This window comes from Trichomonas vaginalis, chromosome III (genome assembly GCF_026262505.1).
Source record: "Trichomonas vaginalis G3 chromosome III, whole genome shotgun sequence".
Taxonomy (NCBI): Eukaryota; Parabasalia; order Trichomonadida; family Trichomonadidae; genus Trichomonas; species Trichomonas vaginalis.
Window position 1 is genome coordinate 1445236 of NC_067205.1, and position 24996 is coordinate 1470231.

Sequence of the window (24996 nt, forward strand, 5' to 3'; positions counted from 1 at the left end):
CAACTATTAAATTTTAATACCAATAAACTGATTTTCATTTTGGAAGAAAATTTATGTAAAATCTAACCGTAATACATTTCTCATATTATCGATGAATTTTAACAATCAATATTTACAGCTTATATCTTTTATATCTATCAAAAACTTAATTTTTATTCAATTTAGAGATTTATATAATATTAAATAAATAATGTTATTTCTTGACAAATTTATTGTAATTCGGTTTATATCTTTTGAATGTATTTCAATTTTTTTTATCTACGAAAATAAATTTCTGTTAATTGCAAATGATACACATATTATCTACTGGCACTTTACCTTTTCATTCTAATAGTACACTCTTTTATGATACAAGGATTAACTCTCCTTTTGCAGAATGCAATGCTTCTACAATTGAAAGCGTTTTAGTAGATGTTGGTGAACAAGCTTCATATCAAATCGGGGGTAGCTCTTCAAAGTGTTTTGCTGTCCAAACAGTTTTCATATTCGGAGAAGGTCTCAAACTCGCAGCTTCTTTTTATGAAAATGGTGCATATGGAACCGCTGTCGAATCTTCAAGCTTTGCTGGTGTATCCAGTAATTCAGAAATTAAAACAGTTAATTCCGAAGCGTCTCTTGCCCCTTCAAAGCCTACAGTAGTTAAACTTACAAATAAAAAATCCACAGAAACGACAGTTGTGTTCGTTGGAGCACTTCCTTCATTAACCTTTGAATCAGGTGATAAATTTAACATGTACTATTCCTCGTTCAGTAAACTTTCCTTCCAGACCTCGTATAAAGAGGTAAGTGAATCTAATAAGGTCTATGACATAATTTACGGTTTCGTTCCAATCAATGTTGGTGGTAAGATGGACTTGAAATGGAGTGGTTTGTCAAAAAATGGAATCATAGCTTTATCAACATCAAATGATAATGAATCAACCACTTCAGAGGAATCTTCAGGTGAGAAATCATTTTCTTCAAGTGTTGTTGTTACAAATAAACAGAACCCTGGAGCAGAGCAAAAAGATGGAGATTACACAATCAAAATCTCTTCTAAAATAAGCTACAAGATTTCTGACCGTCCAAAATATGTTCCACAAGTATTTGGTTCCATTTCAAATAAAAACCAAATTTTCAATTTCTGGACACTTACAGGCCCAATTGAAATTCCTATTTGGGGCTTTATTGCAGCTGCTGCCCTCATCGTTTTCATCCTTATTCTTATCATTTGCCTCTGCATTTGTTGCTGCTGCTGCAAGAAGAAGAAATCGAAGAAATCTTCTTCATCTTATTCATCATCTTCTTTCTATTCATCCTCATCCTCTTAAGAAAACATGTAATCATTGTGTCGGTATTATAGTTTCGCGTTTCATCCTTAATTTTACTATGCATTTTTTAAAAAAAAAAACATATTTTTTAAATATATATATTTTTTAGGAATATAATACTATTTTCAATAGCTTGTATTTAGAGCATCGGAAACTATAAAAAAGTATAAATTGGCATATTTCTGAAAATGAAATGGATCGAAATGCCTTTAATGAATGTAATTATTTTTGTTATTCACTTCTAAGGTAGTTCATGTTCATTCAAATTCGATTTTATTATTAAAAAATACCATTCATGATATGTAGTGATAGTATGAAAGAAATCTGCTTGGCTCGTGAATGAACTGCATTCAAAATGCATTTTTATGTCCATTATATTGCTCTGTGCTTGTAAATCAAGTATTAGAAAAAAAATAAACAATATTTCACAAATTACTAAACCTCATTAAGAGTTTTTAAATATAGAAAACTGGGGTTAGATCTTTTAATACTTATTACAAATGGTTTAATAGGATAGATCTTCATTTCGATATTTAATATGTAATAAAGGTTGAAAAGAAGTATAAATATGAGTAAACTCTATTCGTGTGTGGTCACTATGCATCCAAAAATCTTTATTTGTCGTTACATATGATCTGTGGATGTATTTCTCATATAATAAGCCTAATTATTCATAGGATGATAGCAAATATCGTGTTTGGTTTAGCAGTGAAGTGAATGATACGGCAGCTTTATTTTGTTATCCATCCAAAATCAATTTTTTTGACAAAAATAATAAAAAAAAAGATGTTTCAAGTTGGATGGTATATGAACACACCAACAGACTTAAAGAAGTCAAAGCAGAAGCCAACTCTCAGATGGGTTACTGTTAACGAATATTGGCTTGAAATATCTGTAAAACCCCTCGAACCTCCACTTATCACTATTCACTTAGGATTCGTAAACTTTAGACCTGGAAATGCAGAAGATGCACTTCCTATTAACTCACTTGTTTTAAATACATTTGGTCCAATTGGAGAATGGCAAATTTTTATTTCAACTAATAATCGATTCGAAATTTTAGATTTTTACGAGGCCCTCGTTAAAGGAAGAGACTGCTGGAACACATTTTTATCCAGCGATCAGCAGGTAACAACTTTTGAATCCTCATTTAAGGATAAAAACATTGGGTTCCTTGGCGGACGCAGCGTCGAATGCAATTTGTCTCCTTCGGGATTTAAGACAATGCGATCACAAACAGAATCAACTCTCTTTAAGTACTCAGATGTAGTTTATTTACGCCCAGTTAGATTCGATACAAGGCAAGGAGCATGCTTTGAGATGGTTGTAAAAGCTTCTAAGCAGCAAAGATCTGATCTCCTCTTCCAATGTCATGATCATGCGGAAATGAAGAAATTTATTACGATTTTCCTTTACAACTTAAATCAAATCGGTTCTGATTTAAGTACTCAATCTGGAAGCTCAAATTATCAGCAAGAAAAGCTATCAACGCCATCAGCTCCATCTTCAAGCTGAACTGTAACGTTGGTTGTATTCTTTATTATTTATTTGTCTGTTTTAAACTGATTTCTGTCTCTAGTTTTCTTATGATTTTTCAACAATAATCGATTCAAGCCGATTCAGCAAAAATAGTGCAGTAACGTAATTCAACCTCATCAGAAAGAGCTCAATGGTGATTGGAAATTGCATTGATAGACAAAAGTAAGGTTTTGAAATTTAAAAATCAGATGGAATTCCGAAATTTCGATTTAATTCCTGCGCGAATTTCATAAAGACACATATTCAGACCTGTTACAAGGGAGTACTGAAATTTGGCAAAATCCTGTCAAAAATGTTTTTGTTTCTCTGTTTAAGAATCAATCCTACAAATGAGTACTATAGCTTAATACCACCGCACAAGACAGAGAATTATGATGAGATAGGGAATTGGACAATGGTTGGTCACACAGCTAATATGGGAAATAAAATTAGATTAACTCACAATTTAACGAAACAAAGTGGCAAGATTTGCAGTCGTATACCATTTGTCTTCAATGAATGGTCATTAGAATTTAATATTTCAGCTACTGGAGAAGTTGGCGGTGGAAAGCTTATTGTTCTTTATTCCAAGCAATGCTGCCAAGACCCTAGCTATCCAATGGATGGTTGGGCTATTTATATTGATCTGAAACCCGATTATTCCCTTGAATCTGATATTTATTTGATGTTTTTCAAGAATCAAACGTTCAAAGAAGCATACAAACATCATATTGGAAGAGTGCAAATACGAAATGCTAAGACTACAGCGTACTTTTCCATTTCAAAACGATATGATTCGATGGACATCGATATTTTCGTAAATGATCACTTCAATCGTTTATATTCAGATGTTACAAATGATACAGTCGCTTACGGCTATCTTTCTTTCTACGGAACAACAGATAATGAACCAGAACAAATAGACGTCCACCAAGTTCGCGTTTGGCCCGCAGATGATCATTTCTTAGCCAGAGCCGATAGAGAGAACTTTACAAACTTCAATCGTAAAAGAGTTGACAAAATTTTCATTTCAAGGAGAAAACTGAAGAGTAAAAGGAGAGCATTGATGCCATTGATGCAGAAACTAACCAAAGAAGCACAGGATATGAATTGTAACCTCTCTTCCGCAGAAAGAAAGAATTTAACAGACGCATTTTTGATTGTCAACGAAGCAATCAAAAGATCACAAGATTCTATCAGAATGAAGGCCCTTGAACAGTTCATAGCCTTAAGTATCGCTCCTTCTTTAGAAAATGCCATTAAAAAGATCGAATTCGCAAAATCTGAGCTGAATGAAATCAAATCTAACGTTGAATTGTTATATACTAACCTTACTTCAACACTTTCTACAATGATTTTCAATTCAAAGAACGATTTGATGTATATTAACGCTCAAATTTTGGTTGCAGCTAAAGATTTGGATCTTTCTTCTGTTAGAAACGAAACAATTGTTGAAGATAACCATGTAATCAGAGATACTGTTGTTAGTTTTGTTTTAATGCTGATTTCTGTCGTTGAATTTGTTGCTTATATCATTTTCTTCATTTCGAAGAGAAAATACATCCAAAGAAAGTACGATTAATTTATTAATTAATTGATTTTGTTTGTGTCATCAAAATATAAAAGTTTATATATTATTTTTTCAATTCATAACTCTATTCACATATTTTCTTATCGATTTGTTTTTGAATTTCGCAATAATATTATGTTATTTATTTGATATTTTTTCACATATTAATTTAAATCCCAATCTTCTGGTTAATGATTACTAAATTGCCTTGTAAGTTTGAGTATGTCTCATTTTTAGTGGAAATGTGAAATGATTTTGGAAATTTAATTTCAAATTTCCACATTTCGTAATTAATGATAATAACAATGTATGTCACCTAAACTTTGTGATAGATTTGTATGAGAGATGTATTGTCATTTTAAAAAAAATCACAGAGTATATAAAAAAGAGATATTTACAAAAAAAAGATAGATCTCATTCATCCCAAGCGCCTGTAAGAAGCTTGACTGCTTCAGTGTAATCGATGTATCCATTGTCAACATGAAGTTTGTTAGAGAGATTTGAAATTTCATTTTCTGAAAGAGGTCTGTGAAGAGTATCAACTGTTTTGATGAAAACATCGTATTTGATTTTGCCCATTCCGTTGGAATCAAGAGCTCTGAAGCTATCGATAAGATCTTCTTGAACAGAATGACCGCGGGTAACGTGGAAATAGATATAAGCGAATGTATTGAATGAAATAGTATTGCTTCCACTGATATCTTCGAGAATATCTTTAACTTCGTCCTGTGTTGGATTTGCGCCAGCTGTTCTTAAGCCTTTTTCGACCAACTGGATCTCTAGTTTTCCTGTATTATCTGTATCAAGCTCTTTGAACACTGATTGAAGCTCTTCGATCTTCTTCGGTGTAAGGACGTCAATTGCTTGCATTTTTTGAACGTGCACCGTTATAATTTTTATCTTTTTATGGCATATTGTTTCTTTGTGTTGTATTTACTCTGAATTTTAAAATAATTTATCTAAAATTCATTGAGCAATAGCATTTTTAATATCAATGAAATAATTATTGGAGATTCGAAAGTATTTTAACGATGAATTTTGATGTATCAATAAAAGTCATTATGTTTTCCAAATACTCAAGAGTTTAGCATATACAAACAAAAAAATATATTGATATTTTAATATAACAGTTATGTTCAATGTAATAATTAGCATTCAATATAAGCATTTTGATCCATTGATATGGATAATGATGCTTAGGTCTAATATTGTAACTTGAAAAAATTAAATTCTTAATTGTGGTTCAAAATCAGTCAAGTTTGGTATTAATGAGATGTAAAGACTATAATGTACCGTAAAATGACTAAGAAAAACAATGTAAATCCAAATTATAAAAAATAAATTAAGGCATTCCAACTATATAAACTCTGTTTTGCATATCTGCCCATTCAAAGCCATCGACGTTGTTTGGAAGAGGAAAAATCCATGTATACCATTTATCGCCAAGAATTTGTTTTGCATTAGCAAATTTTCCAACATCATATCGTTGTGGATCAAGTTTAGCGATTCTCTCAAGTGTTGTTCTGTTATTTGTAATATTTGAGCAATATGAGAAGCCAAAAAATCCAACAAATGCTGCGCAGAAGAGGAGAACAGCGAGCACAAACCACATAAATCCCTTGAAGTCTGAATTTTGTTTGAGTCTGTAGAAAATTAAACTAAATGCGCAATCAACAACTAAAATGGCAGTAAATATGTTGAATAATACGAATGCTTTCATATTTCGTAATGCAATACAATTACCAACTATAGGGCAATGATGATCAAATCTAAAATAGCATTTACCGCAAGTTTTGCAATGATGAGTGCGTTCTGTTTTCGGAAGGCCGCACTTCTCGCATTTCCTATGCTTCGATATTTCTGGTGGTAATTCCTGAAGACTTCCCTTAATCAGTAATTTTCTTCTTTCTAGGCATAGTTCTGTACTTCCAGCATCGAGCCAGGATGTTGTTATATGGGCAATTAACCATAAAAATGAAAATACGCCCCATATAGATACTGATATGTACCATCCAATTTTATGGAATCCAGTTACATTGTAAAATTCAATATAAATGTAACGTATTACAAGAAATTGCGCTCCAAGGTACACAAAAAGGATTGTTATTCGCGCCACCAAATCCATTCCAATTGGCGCAAAACAGCCCATTGAAAAATTGAGATAAAATAAAAATATGTAACGGAACCATTTGAGCAATTGTCTCGATGTGATATCAATTGTCTGGTATATACATGGCACGGCGGGCGCAAAAAGTGACAAAATAGAATACCTATGGTGGCAAGACAAAGGAAACATTTTTGTAAGGCAAACATTATATCAAATACCTTTACTTTGTAATAAGAAATATAATTATCACGAAATTACAAATAAATATTGTTTAATATAATTAATAGCAAAATTGTTTTTTATTATTTCCCTTAAGACCTTGCTTATTAAGTATACGTATAACAAGCTTGTACTGCATGTATTAGTTAATAGAACAAAAGAAAATGAGCTCAAATGAAAAAAATTTTCATGCTATTTTGGAAATATGCATATTCGAAGTATGAGAGTTGTAAACACTGAGAATTTTAAGCTTTGGTTGATGATAGTCTTTAATTTTTCTTGAAGTAGTAAATTATTTGATATGAAAATTTAATGGCCAGCATAATCAATCGTGTGTTTCGTTTCTTGATTGAGAAACGATGATTGTGTGCTAATGAATTATTGTGTCTGACAGGTTATGATTATGGATACCTGAAATTAAGCTTTTATGGGAAACATCACCGAGCGCCATTTGGCGCCCCTAATGCTGTTTCTATCGGTATGATTAAGGAGCCTTCTTATGCACTTTCATCACTTGAACTTGAACGCTACAAGATATATGCCCCCCTCCCAATGGGAGGTGGGAGCAAAAATTGAAATGTTTACATTGATTTTTGAATACTTTACAAGCACCCCTCCCAGTGGGCGCGGGCGCAAGTGATCGGGTCAAAAAAAATCATAAAAATATTCAAAATTGCGATTTTAATAGATGTTTAAGAAGTAAATTTATTAATAACGATATTTCATAGTACAAAATGTGTTCAATCTCTTCGTAAATCATTCAAAAAAATCAAATATAGATCCGTATTTTTCCCAAGTGAGCGGGGTATCTCCAATCCCAGCCCTATCGTCCTCCCAGTGTCAGTTTTCAATATAAAATCCAAATTTTTTTTGAAAATAAAAATTTCGAGAAATTTTTCTTATTTTTTTTCTTTAATTTCAATAATTCAAAATAAATTTGGGAGTAAAAAGACACTATTTAATGAAATTCATATGAGTGAATGTAGATAAATACTCTCAAAACATACAATTTATCTATTTTTTCTTTATATTATCAACTAATTAGTGATAATTTTTTTGAATCAGATTTTTTTTTCATTAAAAACATAACATATAACACAACAATGATGCACACATACGTATCTACACATCAAAATATAAAGCTTGTTTTGGTCTGGGCATCCCAACCCAAAATTCTTAAAAAATTGAATAAAATTGAATACTTGGGGCTGGGATACCCATCCCAAAACCGAATTGAATTTTTTGAATTAAAGAATATATTTATGTATTTATAATATACATATGATGTCTATAAAAAATACTAAATTCTAAAAAAAATTCAATTTATTCAAAACGTATACTAAGTGATCACTTCATTAGTAGGATCAGCAATCCTACTAAATAGTGAGAACGCCACTAACTCAAAAGGGAGTCCTTGGAGCTCTTGATCTCTTGTCAGTAGAGTTCATAATGAGGCATGGCATCTACTGATTAGAGATCAGAGCAATCCTACCTTACCTTCAGGAGCTACAAAGCTCCTAATCGTTACGAGAGGGAGCCTTGGAGCTCCTGAAGCTCATCAGCAGAGGCTATTTACCATTTGGGCCTCTTCTGATGAACGATGCGAAACACGTCTACGAACCAGGAGCTTCAAAGCTTCTAATCCTTACTAAAGGGAGCTTTGGAGCTCCTGAGTCTCCATCAACAGAGTCCCAGATGGTAAATGTCCTTTGCTGATGAAAGATGCGAAACACATCTACGAACCAGGAGCTCCAAAGCTCCTAATCCTTACGAAAGGGAGCTTTGGAGCTCCTGAAACTCCTTTTACTATAAAATAGGACAGTTTTCTTCTGAGGTTCTCATCAAATCTAAGACTTCAGAAGAAAGCTGTCCTATCAATGTATACTTACACTCTCATGGACTACAAGTGTACAATTTTAAGGCAGAGATTATCCGAGGCCTCTCATCAAATGAGGGACCTCGGATAATCTCTACCTTAAGTAGTCAAATAACTTTTCTCACTATTTAGGAACAAAAGAACAAGAGTTGGAGTACTTTAAGGCAAGATTCTTCCGAAATCTCTCATCGAATGAGAGAATTCGGAAGGACCTTGCCAAATCCTTGAACGCCAATATCCTTGGAACTGAGCTAGAACCAGGGAGAAGTAGCATACTATAGAGCACGATGGTAATCTCGGAAATGCTTATATCGCCTCAAGCACAATATTTAAGAAGTCTAACTCATATATACAAGAAGTCAGGCTGAATAGATATTGTGCATATGGTTTGCAGAACTCTCATGATATTTCAAATTCATGTTATCCCAAAAAGGTGACACTTTGGGTGTATCGTCCATCCCAGGGATGCAAAAATCACATCACCTTGGATCTATAAAATCAAAAGAATTTCCAAAATTCAATTTTTTTAGTAAAATTTATATCTTTTTCTATCGTCTCCTCCCCACCAGTGGGAGCCACCGGAGGCGCGGGCGGCGCCGCTGGCGCCAAAAAAGTAGCGCCCATCGTGCCATGTATAGTCTGGTATAAGTAGAAATATACTTTCTTGCCTGATCTCTCCAAAAATCAAAATCTCATCGATTCAAATTCACGATTCAGTATTAATCAACTCTTCAATAGATTTTACTAACAGCGTGATATGTGTTGTATGCATTACATATTAGTTTATAACTGTTTCATCAATAATAAAAAAACAATGGAATTTCAAGAAATTTGCATCGAAAAATTGGAAAAAAGTAATAACAATAAAATAATTTTTATATAAACATTCAAAGCCATTATAATATGTAATGATAACAAGTACTTCTATATTTATTCTGCCATATTTGCTATTGCATGTGCCATATAAATTGTTCCTAGGATATTGAAGTTAAGAAGGGATGTTTGTGAATAAATTCTTGTTCCGCAAATCCAATCTGGTCTAATAAATTCATAGAATTCATCTTCAAGCTCTTCTACAATTGACATAACGAATGGATAATTCTTTACTTGATTAGCTAATGCAAGAACTATTGATTGACAAGAAAGTGAACTTGCTATTGTTTTTGCAGCTCTAAAGTAGTATAAGTAATGTGTTTTCAATGCATCATGTGCATCTCTTTCACCTCTAATTGCTCTTTGAGCAATATCGGCAGGATCAATTTTATCAAGATTTATTTTTTCTCCTGTGGATTTTAAGTGATAGTATTGGTAACAGATCTTGATTCCTCTTGCAGAACAAATATCTTCATATTCTGGATCAAGTCGTCCTTGATAATTACATTTTGAAATATACTCAAGTAAATCATCTTCTTCTGCAAACATTTTATGTTTTTCCATTCGTGGAGGTATTTGAATATGTCTTATTTCTGTTGGAACTACAACAGGTTTGTCATGAAGAGGTGTTCTGGCAATTAGAGCAACTCCAAAACCAGATCCCATCGCTAAAATAGCTGTTCTTTCATTAGATAAAACAGGACCTTCTGGAGCTTTATCTTCAAACAGCTGAGCAAAATTTTCTTCAAGAATTCCTTGTTCTTTAGCTGCAATAATTCCATACGCGCATGCTTCTAAATCATTTAAGAAAACTGACCTTTCTTTTGGAAAAATACTTGAAGGAAGTTGTGAAATTGACAATGATCTATCTTCAATGGATCCATTCCAATTTGTAATGGTAACTGTGTTATTTTTGATTGGTCCTGCAAAAGAATTTGCTGAACCGAGACGAATCACTTGGGAATCGACTTGTAAGAGTTTTTCCTGAAGATCTTGTAGTACTTGTATAATCTTATATGTTGTATTTGCTTTTTCATGGCCAATATCGATGAATCGTGAAGGATTGTTAAAATCTGAAAGTCTAACTTTTAATACTGATATTCCAACATCACATCCGATACAAATTGGAATTGAATCATTTGTTTTCCATTCTTTTATTTTCTGTATGCGTTCGAAAAGAATGTGTTCAATTCAAAAAAAGTCTTCACAAAATTATAACGATGCCTTCAAATTATAAAAATAATGAAATGTTTAGAATTACGATTTATAAAAAATTTTCCAAATTTGACAATAAGAATATGATTTGATGGGTGAAACAATAGGATCAATCAAATAATGCTTTTATTTGAATGATGATTTGAATTAGCTCTTTTTTTATTATTAAGGGCTTAAATATGTATTAAGATGTGTCACTACAAGTTATAAATTCATCACCAATCCTGTGTTTACTTGATTCAACAGTTTTGTTAAGTTGCACATCAAAAGTTTTCTTTGATTTTTAGGCAGTTTCAATATCAAGCTCGACAAGTAGAATTTATCAAGTCGGGTTTTAGAAAATTTGAGCTAATTTATGTAAGAAAGCAACACACCTACATCGATAGCATAGAAAGATAGAATGCTTTTGTTAATCACAAATTGATCTCGCAATTTCAAATGTCGAATAAAGAGCATTGTCAGCGTTTGTTCAAGATCTAAAAGAATGTATTATTGATAGTCAATGAATGTGGAATAGATTTTTAATGATTTAGCATTGCTTTTATTAGGAGAATTTTGTATTGACGATAACAGCGTGTCAAGTTATTTCAGATGATTGTTTTATATAATTCGTATCAGGATGAGAAATATAACATCTCACAAAGGAAAAAAAATATCTCTATTTCTATAAGAAACGATGATTTTATTTGCATATGTACATAATGTTCAACAGAGTTTTTGATTGCAGATCTAATGAAATAATCTGAAAGTTACAAAATAAAATGGAAATCATTCAATTAATGATGATCATTTTTAATTGTTTCATTCAATAAGAAACTTGTGCTAAGCTAATCTATTTGAAGTTTTAAGTCTCTAGATAATGATCAAAGAAAGCAAAGACTCTTCTGATATTCATGAAACATGAAAGTTGTCTTTTTCATATTGTTATCAATTAGTCATAGATTTCTGGTTCTATAATCATTATCATAATGTTTAAAGCACATAACCTTGCTTCGTTCTAATGCTAAAAATGTTAGATATCACTCATGAAATAAAAAAGTAAAAAAGAAAATGAAAAAATGGGGCGAGCCGGGAATTGTAAGTGTTTATTCGGAAAGGGTTAAGACGAGCGAGCGAAGCGAGCGAGCAAAGTTTTAGGTGAGCGAGCGAAGCGAGCTACTTGGGTGGAGGTGGGGCAGGATTTGGTCTAGGTGGATTTGTTGTTGGTGGTTTTCATTCCAATGAGTGTATCATGGATGTGGTGCTAGTCTGTTATCAGACCATACGGACTGATGGATGGGAGGTTAATATTATTATCTGTTTGAGGGAGGGTGAGTAATTTTCGTGGTGTCTCTTTTATTTTGGCTTGTGATTCCTAGCACGGAATCCGGTGTTTGGTACACGTTTCGTACCGAGTGACATCGCTTATGCTCTGCCAATCCTACTATGCTTCTGTTCTTCTCACTCGTCTTATCTCTTCTTAGTTAAGGAATTCGTCCTCATCGGGTTGGTCTAAGGCTTGTTCTATCGCGTTGTTCTCAGCATCTTCTTCGATGATTTGATCAACAGAGATAGTTTGTTCGGTTGAATTATTTATTTGTTCGCCTTGGCCATTGTCTTCTTGAGCATTTCCATTGTTGGTTGGTTGCTCTTCAGAGGTTGCCTGTTGGTTCTCCTGACCATGATCTGTGTCGTTATTGTTTTCATTGTTGTTTGGTGGGATCGCTGCATTGGGAGCTGTGACTCGTCCTGGGAGGGGACGGCAGCGCATACCGAAGAATTCTGGCACTTTTTCAAAAACAATGCAAGCACTCGCAGCTATCGCGTGCATCGAAAGTCTCTTGAGTAGCTGTATGTGATCTGCAGGTGAGATTCTCAATGCGTCGAGTTTTGTACGGAGAGGGATGACTCCTAGTGATGAGACTACGATAATTGAGAGCGTCGTGGTCCAGTTAAATAATCTCTCTGTTTGTTCAGCAAGGCTCTTATACTTGTTAACCTTTTTGTCGTATGCCGCGTCAAGAGAGTTGCCAACATTGTTGTCCGTGCCGTAAGGGCATGTGACTTCAATGATCTTGATCATCTTGTTCGCTTCATCGTAGACAACAAGGTCTGGGAGGAGATCTTTAACTGTGTCGTCGAGCTCTGGGCCTGTTGTTTGGTAGCCGTCACTTGTAATTCTCGCCGAGCATTTGATGGTTACTCCTGGATAGTGATCGTGAATGAATTGGTAAATGTCATCGCATATGATATTGTGGCGCCATTTGTATAGACTGAAACGGTTTCTGCACATGTTCAATGTGTGGAAGAGAGTGCAGGATTGGCATCCGCACAATGGACAATTAGCCAAAACTTCTGGGTTGTGGAAGTGCATGTTTGCTGGGGTTGGAGCTGTGTTTGTACGGAGAGCAATAGCCGCTGAGTAGAGGTTGTTTGGAACAGCTTGTGGTCTCTTCATGATGTCGTGTGACTCCGCTAGCGCTGCTGGTTCGCAGAAAGTGTGTGAGTGTGTTTCGTCTTTCTTGAACTCCTCGTACTGCCTCTGTTGGATGACGCGACCGATTAAGGGTGAGATTTGGCCGATGTGTTTCGAGCGGTACCAGTCTGTTGCATTTTCTCCTACACCTCTGACTTGTATGCCTCCTTTGTCCCATTCTTTGAATCTGACTTCCAGTTTGTCTGCTGCTTTAGCCGCCTGTGTGATGAAACAATTTGTGCGTTTGGATCTTTCGTTCTTCTGGACAATTTTGCCGTTTTCCATCTTGATGCCTAAGAAACCATTTTCTTGGTCTTCGACGACCTTGCGGAATGACTTCTCTTCTTGAGCCATTGTGTGAAAGAAGGCTTTGGTTTCTGCTTGTTGACTTAACCATAACCTCGCAAATTTAGTGAGAACGAGCTGAGGCTGGCGAAGTTCCAATTTAACGAGTCCAAAGCCGCCTTTGTTCTTCGGCATGTAGAAAAATGAAACCGGAATGTTTGACGTCGGCGCTTCTTTGTCGATCAGGCCTCGGATCATCTGATCTGTCGCTTTCAAGTCATTGACTCTGAATACGTTGTGGAACATGTAAAAGTCAAGTTGTGGCAAGATGAAGACTCTGAGAGCGATAATCTTCTGAGAGAGAGCGAGATGTGACGCGAAGACGACTCTGATCTGTGCTTTGACCTTTTCCAGAATGCCAGTTGCAGCTGCAAATCTTGATGTCTTTGTTCCAGAGATTGGTATTCCAAGATATGTGATGTTGTCCATGCTCGTCTTGATTGGGATTTCGTCTGGACCAATGCGGAAAGGTTGGATTGCAGTGGATGTTTTGGCAAGTGTGACGCATTTCTGTGGTGCAACTTTGAGTTTCGCAATTTTCTGGAATTCATCTACTGTGTTTAAGATTCTTTGCATTCCTTCATGTGTTGGAGAGATGACTAGAACGTCGTCAGCGTAAGCTTGAATGGCAATTGAATACTGTCCTGCTTTGTCTTGGAATCTGTAACCGTCCTCAAAGTGTCTCCTCTGGACTGCATATAATAAAGGATCTAAGCAGCAGTTGAAGAGGATTGGACTGAGTGGACAGCCTTGGATGACACCTCTGCGAACCGGAACTATCTCGGAGTGTGCATGTCTTGTATAGATAGCCGTTCTTGCTCCTTTGTAGAGGTCCTTGAGCAGATTGATGATCGAATCGGGAACTTTCTTCGCTTCGAGAGAATCAAAGATCAATTGATGAGGAACTGTGCCGAAAGCGTTCGTGAAATCGATTGCTGTTTGGAACATTTCAGACTGTGTTCTGGTTGATTGGCAAAGGACTTCGTTCGCGACTGCAATGTGCTCACTCAGTGTTGCTCCGCGAACGAAACCTTTTTGCATTGCGTGGAACATTGGGATCATCTGTAACGCTTTGTTGACTAAAGTCATGAAGATTCTGTAAGTGCATGACGTGATGCCGATTGGTCTCCAGTTCTTTGCTAACGATGGGTCGTCCTTCTTAAAAAGCATCACTGTCTTGGAGAGCTTCCAGCAGTCTGGGATGTGACCTGATATGATGATTGATCTGAATAATATACTGAGGAATTTTGCGGCGCTGACTGGGAATAGCATGTAAACTGAGTTCGGAATTCCATCGAGGCCGTGTGCCGATAAATGATTCTTGTTGCGGATTACTTCGATGATCTTCGATTCATTTGTCATGAAGTCGAGGAAGTCGTTTGCGAAAGCTTGGCCATATCTCTCCGGTAACGCGTAGTCATGATGCAGGAAGTTTTCGTAGCCTTCAGCTTCGTTTGCCCATTGAGGTCCGTAGTAATCAAGGTATTCGCTTGGCTTCAATGATTGTTGTGGAACTTTGTCGGCTAAGATTATGTTTCTGAGAGTCTTTGTTGGGTTATCGGCGAAACATGCTTGTAACTTCTTCCTTGCATATGGTGATGCATCCTGTGGTGTTCCGAGAATTCGGTTAATGTAATCCATTTTCTTGATGAATTCGTTGTTGTCCTCCATGTTGACGATGTTGAGAATACTCTGGTCGGAGATCGGTCCTTGAAATATTTCTTCAATGTTATATTGTTCGAATTTGTTATCTCTGAGATCGTTTTTGATTTTTGCAATCATTTCGACGAATTTATTGTGTTCATCGTCTCTCGTGCTGTCTTTGAGGCATCTCGCGTGACTTATGTGTTTGACTACTTTGATGAGAGTTCCTTTTATTTCATTGGCTGCTTTTTGAATGCGATCTCTTGTGTCTTCCGATATCCTTGGCGGTGGTGCTGTGTCTTCTCCTGTGTCTTCTCCATTTTCTGCTGTCATAAACTTTGGTTCGCTGTGGTTATTGGTGTAGATCATTTCTCTCAAGGCGGCATTGCATTTTAGTGTCAAGTAATCTACCTTGATTTTGTCTGCTTCTGTATTTCCTGTAGCTGCGTATCTTGTGGCTAATGGAGTGAGTTTCTTGTTGAAAAGTTCTCCTCCTCCTTTCAATAGTTTTAATCGGACGAGTGATGTCATTTTCGGTGTAACGCAGCCTCTCTCTTCTGCTTGTTGGAGTTCTGGAATGTTTCTTCTTGCCTCGGCGATGATGGCTACCTCTTCCTCTTCTGTTGCTGGTGGATTGATGATGACGGCATGAACCGCTTCATCTTCTGTCTCTGTTGTGTTATTTGGCGGGTCGAGGGCATCTGCTTCTTCGTTGTTTCCGTTGTCTTCTTGGTTCTCGTTGTTCTCTTCATTGTTGTCAGCATTAATTATCTGTTGTACTGGAGTGTTGTCTACTTGCTCTGCTCTTTCTCTTGCTCTCTCGGCATGTAATGCGTCGAGTTCTTCTTTGGTAATCCAGCAGTATGTAGCATCAGTGTGCGCGATTTCTCCGTCTACTCCTGCTGTTGTAGACTTATGTTTCTTCTTTAGATGTTCTTTGATGTCGCTCAATTCTGTTACATATGTGTTGCATCCTGCTTCTGGACATTTGCGACAAGCGTGTTCTTTGATGTCTTTGAGTGTCGGGTAGACGATTCCTTTTGGTCGGTTGACTCCTTCTATGACAATACCCCAAAAGAAGCCGTATCTCTCGATGTATACGTTCTTGGCGTGTTTCTTCGTTTTCATGTGGTCCATGAGTTTTGATCTGTCGTTGTTCGTGTATGAGCAGTCTGCATAAGGGCATTTGAATACGTGCGTATCAAGGTCGATGTTTCCGTTTTCATCTTTGTAGACAAACGTGCCTGTGCCATAGGCTTGGGCCAAAAATTCAACCCAGATGTCTATGGTGTGAACCTTTGGGTCAAAGCTCGTTTTCGCGATTTCTCCTTTGAAGTGGTCGCAAAGTTTTCTCAGTGATTCGAATGCCTTGTCTTCGTGTCCTTCGTATGATTCAAGTGGGCATCTAAGACCTGGTTTTGGTAATTTCCCTTCTTCTACTAGGAAATATACAAAGATTGGTGTATCTTCGGCGATAACCTCTTTGTTGACTCTGTAGTCTTTAATCGTTGTGTAGAAACGTTCTAAGTCTTCAAGTGTTTTGATGTTCGTTAAGTAGTCTTCACATTGTATTAAAAATTCTGTAAGTTTTTCGGCTGAGTTAATGTATCTTCCATTGTTGTTCTGGCTGTTCGTTGTATCATGTTCTTCTGCGTTGGCTAGAGCTCCTTCGACAAAATCTGGGCTGTAATCGATGTCTTTATCAGCAATTAGTTCCTTATTGTTCAGTGATTTAATCGGGATATTGTGTGCGCTGAAATCTCTTAAAAGTAGAGTCAGAATTCCGAGATCTCCTTTTGGTGGTTCATCCATGCATGGTACAAACCTGAGTTGACAGGTGTCTGTGATGATTATGGATGGTTTCCGATCTGTTCCTGGTGGACTTGGAGGGAATGCTTCTTCAATTGTTTCTATGGCTTCTCTTCCTACGATAAGTCTGAATCTGTTTGTTTCTTCAAGTGTGTCAAAAATTGCGACTTGTGTTTCTGGAAATAAATTTTGTACTGTTGGTTTGTCGATAGTTTTGTAAAGGCGTAAAATGTCGTTGAAAAAGAAAGATATATCTGGTGATAATTTTTCTGTGAGATGTGAAATCATATGGATGGCATGATCTTCTGCTTCGGTGAATAACTCGTCGCAATACGAGCATCTGTATTTTAGAGGGTTAAGTTCTTCGATGCCTGTCTTGTCTATTTTGATGGCCGTTATTCTTCTAAATGTGTCTTCTGTTGTTTCAAATGTATTGATCATGGGGTCAGTGTTATGGTGCTCTCTGATGTGTTCAACCATTCTTTCACAATTGTCACAATGGAAATTACAGCCATCAGCGTTACAGTGGAACGGTTCTGTACTCAAGTCACGGTCTTCAGGTGAGAACATGGATGCGACTAACAAACTGATGGGCAATGATGCGATGGATTGGCTAAATAATTTTTCCGAAATCCAGTAATTCTCTATTTCTTTCGGGTAATCTAATCTGAACTCCATCTTCGATAGGCTCCTGATTAAGTCGGAGTAATTTTCTGGATTCAACGCTGCAATATTTTTCAAAACGATATCTAAATTTTGTTCCTCAGGCTTCAAAATCGTTTTCGCGGTTGGCGTGAAACTGTCTGTTATAGCTGTGTTGCCACAGTACACGTACGATTGCAGTGGAAGCTTCTCGGGACCTCCTGTACCCAAAACAGGAATCATACCACTAGACTACTCACCCGCTGCACACTTAATTTTTAAATACCAGTATATCCAATTAAAACCCCAAATTCACTTCATTTTTAAAATTTTCTTGAACAAAACATTTGAAAAATCAATGAATATTACTCGAAATACAAACAATTGTTTATATGGAAAATCAACACAGCATTATTGTCCATTAAAAGAGAAACCTTCGAATTCTTTGTTGCAAGACAAAGGAGAACCAACACTATCTGTTGGTGTTTCTTGTGTAAACTCTGTAGAGAAGTTAACTGGATCAGTTCTTCTTAGAGAAATCGGTACAAATATTGGTTTTACCTTTTTCTGGAGATAATCATCGAAATCACGTCCTTGGAAGAATGGATGACTCTTAATTTGCTCAAATCCGAATCTTTCACTCGGATTCTTCTGAAGTAATCCAAGAATTAAAGACTGTGCGTCAGGATTTGCGTTTCTAGGGAAAGAAACACGGCACGTAGCGATCATCATCAACAGCACACTCTTATTTTCATTAACAAACGGTTGAACGCCGAACAGCATCTCGTACATCAGAATTCCAAGAGACCACCAGTCAACTGCTGGTCCGTAGCGTGTATGAGTGATTATTTCCGGTGCCATGTAGTTAGGAGACCCGCATAATGTCGATGTTGTGTCTTCTTCCATCTCTTTTGACAAACCAAAATCCGTAATTTTCACGTGGCCTTCAGAATCGAGGAGAATGTTCTCGGGTTTGATATCTCTGTATATAATGTTATTGTCGTGTAGATATTCGATAGCTAAAGCAAGCTCAGCAACATAGATTCTGACGTCATGTATGTGAAACGCTCCTTTTCTTTCGAGATGGAAGAATAGTTCGCCTCCAGGAGCGTACTCCATCGCGAAATATAGTTTTGTCGGTGTCTGAAATGTTGTTTTAAGGGAAACAATGAAAGGATGATGAACTCGGACTAATACATTCCTTTCTGTAAGAGCATTTTGAACTTTATCGCTATTGACTAACATCTTCTTGTGTATTGTCTTGATTGCGTATAGTTCTTTTGTTGTATTTTCTTCACAAAGCATAACTTTTCCGTAATAACCGCGGCCGAGGACGGATATGATTCTGAAATCAGCCATACTCATTCCGACTCTATTCATTGTAGCACCGATGATTAAAAATGCCCATTTGTTGAAAACAGGTTCATCTGGAGAAGAAAGTGTGATAACTTCGTTCTTGTCAGTGATAATATGTATGCGTGGTGGTGGTTTTTTGTCGTCAATTTCTACTTTAACGTCTCCTGTTAGTGAAACGAAATTTTCGTAATCTTCGCCTTGTGATTTTTGAATCATGAGTTTGTTCTCTGTTAATATGCAGTATCTCCTGTGCCACAACGAGTTTTCGGGATCTTTCTTATGCAACCATCCTTCAATTGTTGTGTTCATTTTGAACAGAAAATTCAATTGTTCAAATTTCATGAATTTTGGAATCGTAAAAGATATTTGTTGCTATGTATATTTTAATGTGTCACAACAAAATTGGGGAATTTCGATAATCGTTTCAATCAGAAAAAAGATGATCCATAGTTTTTCTTATAAGCGCAACATATGTTTGAACATTTACTATAACATAAGAAAAGCACTAAAATATTGATGGAATAAGCCACTCGTTTTTAGTTAATATTTCTTCCGTGTAAACCTATTAATTACCTCAATTTTTAAATACCGCACGTAATGTTTATAGAAGTGTTGAAAATGAAAGGTTTGGCTTCTGTAATCTTATGCATTTTGACTAAACATAAGTTTTAAATAGTGTATCTCTAGTTTCTCTGCAAGATTTGTCAATTTGTTTTGCATATCTCGATTTTTGCACCGAATTGTTTATAAATTGAATTAAATTTGTATTTGCTTACTTGATTCGAAGAGTTTGATACTTTACAAATAATTTTAAAATATCGCTACTGACATTGGTTATTGGGAAAATATGGACTATATATCGTGTGTATGAGGGGAAAATCTTATCAATAAGAGAAAAATGATAAACAAAATAATTTTGATAATGAAATGTAATGAGTAGAGGCCTTAAAATATAATAGTGTAGTTATATATGTCCTCCTGTTATTTTCTTTCGCTGTTCTGTTATCCAAATGACATACGCGGTCAATTTTGATAATCTTCGTAATAAACTTTTGGCATCTAATCTTTAAAATTTTCATGATTTGTGTGTATCTTAAGATTTGGAGCTAAATAAAGTAAATTAACTTTAAGATTGAATTTTCAGATATTCTCAATTGTAAAAAATGTCATTTAGCAAAAATGAATGATGTACGAATTTAGTTGTACAATTAAAATTCAACAAGAATTTAAAAGTGTATTTTTTTTAAGTGACCAACTTATTTTTTTCGAAAACAAACGGAATACGAATAACATGAACAATATCGCTTTTTATAATCGATATAAAAGCTTTATATTTACATCAGTTATATAGATCATTCAATTTTTTATTCATATCGGATATTGAATACTCAATTTTGAAAGAATATTCAAAAATTGATTATAAAATCAGAGAATTTAGAACGAAATATATGAAAAGATAAATAATTACAGTAAAATATAAAAAATAACATCACAAAATTGAATTAACTTCAGAAAAATATAGCGTAAAATTAATCTTTCATTAATCATATGAATTGCTTGTCTGAAACAATTACCAAAACACCAAAATATATAGGCAAGTATAAGGTATTAAATGTCATTGGAAAGGGCGGATTCGCAACAATGTTTTTAGCAGAAAATCCTTCGACCACAGAAAGAGTAGCAATAAAAAGAGTAAACAGACATGAAATAACAAAACAACACTTTCTATTTTAACTTGAAAACGAACTACGAATCGCATCACGGTTAGATCACCCCAATATTGTCAAAGTTTATGAAATTATCTATGAAGATGATGTTATTAATATTGTAATGGAATATATGTTAAATGGAGATCTTCAATCAATGCTCGAAGCTGACGTTCATTTTACATTTGAAGAGCAATTAAGATTTGCGTTCCATATTCTACAGGCATTGTATTATCTCCATTCGCGCGGTATTTCTCATAGAGATTTAAAACCTGAAAATATCTTATTTGATCAAAATTTCAATCCAAAAATTGCAGATTTCGGTCTATCCAGAGAGAATTCATCCAATTTATGTACATTTTGCGGATCACCTGCATTTATGGCCCCTGAAGTCATTCAAGAAACCGAATACGATGGACGAAAAGCAGATATGTGGGCTTTTGGTGTCACATTAAATATTTTGGTATCAAGAAGATACCCTTGGAAAAATATTTCCAATGAAATGCAATTCATTCATGCAATAAAGCATAATAAACTTGAAATTGAGATAGATCAGCATGCAATCATTGGAGATTTACTAACAAATTCGTTAGTAATTGATCCAAATGCCCGTGCAACAAGTTCTTATCTTTTAGATCTGATTGCGAACAGACAAAAGAACAAATGTTTCATCAGTAAGTTAGATTTCCAAAGAAAAGAATATCAGGGCCAATTTCTTCCACCATTGTATATTAAGAATAACATGTCGTCATTCTTTAACAATAACAATGGTATTGGAAAACGGCTGAAGAAATATAATCTAGTTGTTAGAAAAAGAGTTGTAGAAAGTTGTATGAATTACAAATAAACTATTTACCATGTTATGTATGTAAATTTATTAGATTTTTATGAGTGTTATTAAATTTATTCAAGAAATTTTATATCCGGAAAGAATCCTGAAGACCAACTTTAATTTTCAATAAGTCAGATGAACTATTGTAACTTATTGCTTTTTCCCTTTGTTTAAATGCTCATGAATGTCCCCAGCTTAATAAATAGAAAAAATCTTCAATTAAGAAATCATTCATTGCTTTTACGAAAATTGCCGGCACATACACTAGAGCAACTTGAGAAAAAGACATTGACAAACACAAAGAATATGATTGTTATGCTTTTGTTCTTGCTCCTTTATCAGCTGTCTATTTTCTCATTTATTTGTTTCAGCATCTGTTTAGTTTTTTTTTTTTTTTTTGATTCAATAAACAAAATATGATTTTGAATATTCTTTGAAATTGTTTCATTGCCATTAGTAGTTATTTGTGCATAAGAATCTATATATACTGTCAAATAGAAACAGGTCGATGCAAGTAAAGAAATGGAATCTTTCCCGTGAAACTAATTCATTTTCAAGAAATTGATGCGTGAAATTGAATAAACCAAAGGGTGTCATCTAATTGAGGAAATGATTGTGGATATATGAACCATTTGGTTGTGACACATTCAATAATGTAGTGGTCAATAGAGAGAGCCCATTTAATTCAATTTAAAGGATCATCAAACTCAAATCTAATTTGGCATTCTTTGATATCCTAACTATTGGTGTAATAGTCTGACGATGAGATATTTACAACATTGTCACTCTAAATTGAATAAAAAAGAAAGATATTACGCTATTATTAATTACAAAACTCAAAATATTGTAAATTCATAAACAATTAATATTCAAACAAACATATTTATTCTTCAGTGGAACTTTCTATAACTTCGAACTCTCCATTGGAATGACATCTAAATATAACATTTTTCTCTTGCCAAATTCCTTTGTAATCTTTGTACTCTGGCTCGTTTTCTGAAGTCTGATCACCATTTCCGCATTTAATCTCTTCAATTTGCTTTTGTAAACGATTTAATCGTTCAGTTAAGATTTCTACTTCTGCAATTTCTTTTTCTTGGCTGATATATTCATCAACAGTATTTAATGAGTCTTGTGATTGAAGAATATGTATTTCATCAAGGTCAACTGACATTTTTTTATGCATCATTTGATAATCATTATCAGATTTTGTTTTGTAGTCGCGAATATTGCTAGATATATTGTCGATCTTCTCGTTAATCGACTTCATAATCTCAGAACTGAGATTGGCATATGAATTTTTCAAATCTTCTTTCTTTTCTTCAATGTTTTTAGTGCTTTCTTCAAATTTTGTCACGCCATTTTTAGTTTTTGCTTCATATTCATCAATAATTTTTTCTGCTTCTTGAGTTTTTTGATCAAATTGAGCTAAAGTTTGTTGAAACGTTTGAATGATTGTATTTTCTAGTTCAGACTTAAGATTATTAGCTTCCATTGCTTGATTATAGCAATTTGCTCTGTAAGTTTCAATTTCATCGATTATTTTGGTAATATTTTCTGGAATATGCTTAATTCCGTTCAAAGTATCGGAAATATTATCATATTGCGTTGTAACTGATCTTGATAGCTGGGCAACGTTCTTTAAAGCTGCATCAAATTCATCTTTGAAACTAAAGAATTCTTCATGAACTGGTCTCATCTGTTTTGGAATTGCCAATGTAGAGATTGTCTGTTGGTTGAGTCCGAGTGCTTGAATTCTCTTTGAAACTGCTATAGAAGTATTGTGAATTGATTCCATTCTTGGTCTAATTCGTTGGATTTCATCAATAATGTCAATCCCGATAGATTTAACACCTTTTTCGGCTGAGTTTGCTAAATATTCATATGTTTGCTTTAATTGTTCAATTCTTGGGTTAAATTCATCGATTTGATGGACTAAATTATCTTTGAGCATGTCATATTGACGCTCATCGAACTCAACAACAGGTGCATCCTTGAGATCTGGAGCGGTGTCAGCAAATATTGGTTGATTTTCTTCAGACATTGAAATAACGTATTTTCTTCAGTTGGTGATTTGGAAAAGAAAATCCCTTTATTTATGTGTAACATTACATTATTAATCAAGAAATTTTGGATTTACAGGGAATACGAACACTATTCTACAATTCAAAATTTTGATTGATGGTGGAAAGAGCAAATTAAGACCCAATGTTGGGTGAGAGTTAAGAGGACTATCTAGATATTGAATTTTCGTAACTTCAATAGCAAAACATAAGGTTTTGATCGAGAAATCCTTCCACATGGGTTCAAGAATGTATTCAAATTTTATGGAATCAAATTTTAAAATTCTGGTTCAACTCTGCTTATGTATTATTATTCGAAATTGAACGCTTATGTCAATAAAGAGGTAGGGCAACGATAGAAAATTTTTGGAAAAAAAGTTCGGAGATCTTAAACGTATCATATTCCCTGCATGGTTTGGTATCTTCCGCCATGCGTTGTGCCAAACATATTGACACTTTCCAATAATTAATTTATGGTATGAGTCACAGAGTTAGATTATAAAAAGAAAGTAAATAATTGCAATTAGAAATCATATATGTCGGAAATCAAATGTTGATGAGCAGAAACCTTTTACTCATCATAAAAGAGATAAATCACTAAAGATTTGTATACATTAAAATTTGATATTTGGTGCTCGAAAACTGTCTGATGGGACTCCTCCAAAATAAACCAATCTATCGCTGAGGACCAAATTAGATGATGTGGATGGTGTATTCTCTAATTCTAACTTAGGAAGAATGGGAACAAAACGAATGACGACAACAACATGTCAAACATAGATTAAATATCTATGAATCAATAAAGTATACGTGCATTGAAGGTGATAACGATCACTTGAGGCTTATAACTCTTTGACTAAATTATGCAATAATTAAATATAATCATTTTTATATTTTTATACTGATAGTAATTAATATACTATCCTGCTTAATAAATGGTATGATCAAATTTGTTTGAAAATTTAATTATGTATATGAAACTATGTCTTCTATATAAAAATCAAAATTTTCTAACGAACCTAGATTGAACCTTTATGAAAATCTATCATTTTTGTTAATTGAGTTAATATGAATCTTTTACATATGTATATATAGCATTGATAGCTTATATAATCATGGTTTATTCCATATTAACATATTTTTTCAGTTAAATTTGTTAATAATATCATGTAACAAATTAATTCAAGATTAGAATGTCTACAAAATGCTAACAAATAAGAACAAAATACGATTTCTCGACTTAAATTTTAATATGGAGTAGTTTTTCGTTTAAATCTAATTAAAAATGAATAAAAACTTATCTTGTACTATTTTCATTCAAAGATTTTAATAATGTAAATCATGCATTTTCATAATTCAGTACAGTTCTTTTTAGAATTAAAGTTGATGAGGATGATATTTGTGATTTAAAATAATTTGTTAATGTTCACCTTTTATTCATCACCTTGTGGTATGC

General features: G+C 34.5%; 9 protein-coding genes and 1 non-coding gene across 10 annotated transcripts, besides 1 other annotated feature; 4 read left to right on the forward strand and 6 right to left on the reverse strand.

The window, feature by feature from the left end:
- Positions 1-287: 287 nt before the first annotated feature.
- TVAGG3_0620380 (uncharacterized protein) lies at positions 288-1385 on the forward strand (the record flags this gene model as incomplete). The annotated part of the gene is made up of 1 exon (XM_001316291.2): positions 288-1310. One exon carries the CDS (start codon positions 288-290, stop codon positions 1308-1310), a length of 1023 nt encoding a protein of 340 aa, XP_001316326.1.
- Positions 1386-2087: 702 nt separating this feature from the next.
- Positions 2088-2882, forward strand: TVAGG3_0620390 (uncharacterized protein; the record flags this gene model as incomplete). Its single annotated transcript, XM_001316292.1, has 1 exon — positions 2097-2825. One exon carries the CDS (start codon positions 2097-2099, stop codon positions 2823-2825), a length of 729 nt encoding a protein of 242 aa, XP_001316327.1.
- Positions 2883-2916: 34 nt separating this feature from the next.
- TVAGG3_0620400 (lectin leg-like domain-containing protein) lies at positions 2917-4437 on the forward strand (the record flags this gene model as incomplete). Its single annotated transcript, XM_001316293.2, has 1 exon — positions 3142-4410. One exon carries the CDS (start codon positions 3142-3144, stop codon positions 4408-4410), a length of 1269 nt encoding a protein of 422 aa, XP_001316328.1.
- A 294-nt stretch (positions 4438-4731) lies between these two features.
- Positions 4732-5365, reverse strand: TVAGG3_0620410 (calcium-binding protein family; the record flags this gene model as incomplete). Its single annotated transcript, XM_001316294.2, has 1 exon — positions 4813-5268. The coding sequence occupies one exon, from the start codon at positions 5266-5268 to the stop codon at positions 4813-4815; it is 456 nt and encodes a 151-aa protein (XP_001316329.1).
- Positions 5366-5426: 61 nt separating this feature from the next.
- TVAGG3_0620420 (cysteine S-palmitoyltransferase protein) lies at positions 5427-6583 on the reverse strand (the record flags this gene model as incomplete). Its single annotated transcript, XM_001316295.1, has 1 exon — positions 5741-6547. The coding sequence occupies one exon, from the start codon at positions 6545-6547 to the stop codon at positions 5741-5743; it is 807 nt and encodes a 268-aa protein (XP_001316330.1).
- Positions 6584-7498: 915 nt separating this feature from the next.
- Positions 7499-9095: a mobile genetic element.
- A 3052-nt stretch (positions 9096-12147) lies between these two features.
- Positions 12148-14850, reverse strand: TVAGG3_0620440 (ribonuclease H protein family; the record flags this gene model as incomplete). Its single annotated transcript, XM_001316296.2, has 1 exon — positions 12148-14850. The coding sequence occupies one exon, from the start codon at positions 14848-14850 to the stop codon at positions 12148-12150; it is 2703 nt and encodes a 900-aa protein (XP_001316331.2).
- Positions 14851-17795: 2945 nt separating this feature from the next.
- On the reverse strand, positions 17796-17845 carry TVAGG3_0620450. Its single transcript has one exon. It is a non-coding gene; the product is annotated as a tRNA-Pro (tRNA).
- Positions 17846-17994: 149 nt separating this feature from the next.
- On the reverse strand, positions 17995-19248 carry TVAGG3_0620460 (STKc AGC domain-containing protein; the record flags this gene model as incomplete). Its single annotated transcript, XM_001316298.1, has 1 exon — positions 17995-19248. One exon carries the CDS (start codon positions 19246-19248, stop codon positions 17995-17997), a length of 1254 nt encoding a protein of 417 aa, XP_001316333.1.
- A 1214-nt stretch (positions 19249-20462) lies between these two features.
- Positions 20463-21576, forward strand: TVAGG3_0620470 (protein serine/threonine kinase protein; the record flags this gene model as incomplete). Its single annotated transcript, XM_001316299.2, has 1 exon — positions 20770-21492. The coding sequence occupies one exon, from the start codon at positions 20770-20772 to the stop codon at positions 21490-21492; it is 723 nt and encodes a 240-aa protein (XP_001316334.1).
- A 69-nt stretch (positions 21577-21645) lies between these two features.
- Positions 21646-23628, reverse strand: TVAGG3_0620480 (uncharacterized protein; the record flags this gene model as incomplete). Its single annotated transcript, XM_001316300.1, has 1 exon — positions 22361-23521. The coding sequence occupies one exon, from the start codon at positions 23519-23521 to the stop codon at positions 22361-22363; it is 1161 nt and encodes a 386-aa protein (XP_001316335.1).
- Positions 23629-24996: the final 1368 nt, after the last annotated feature.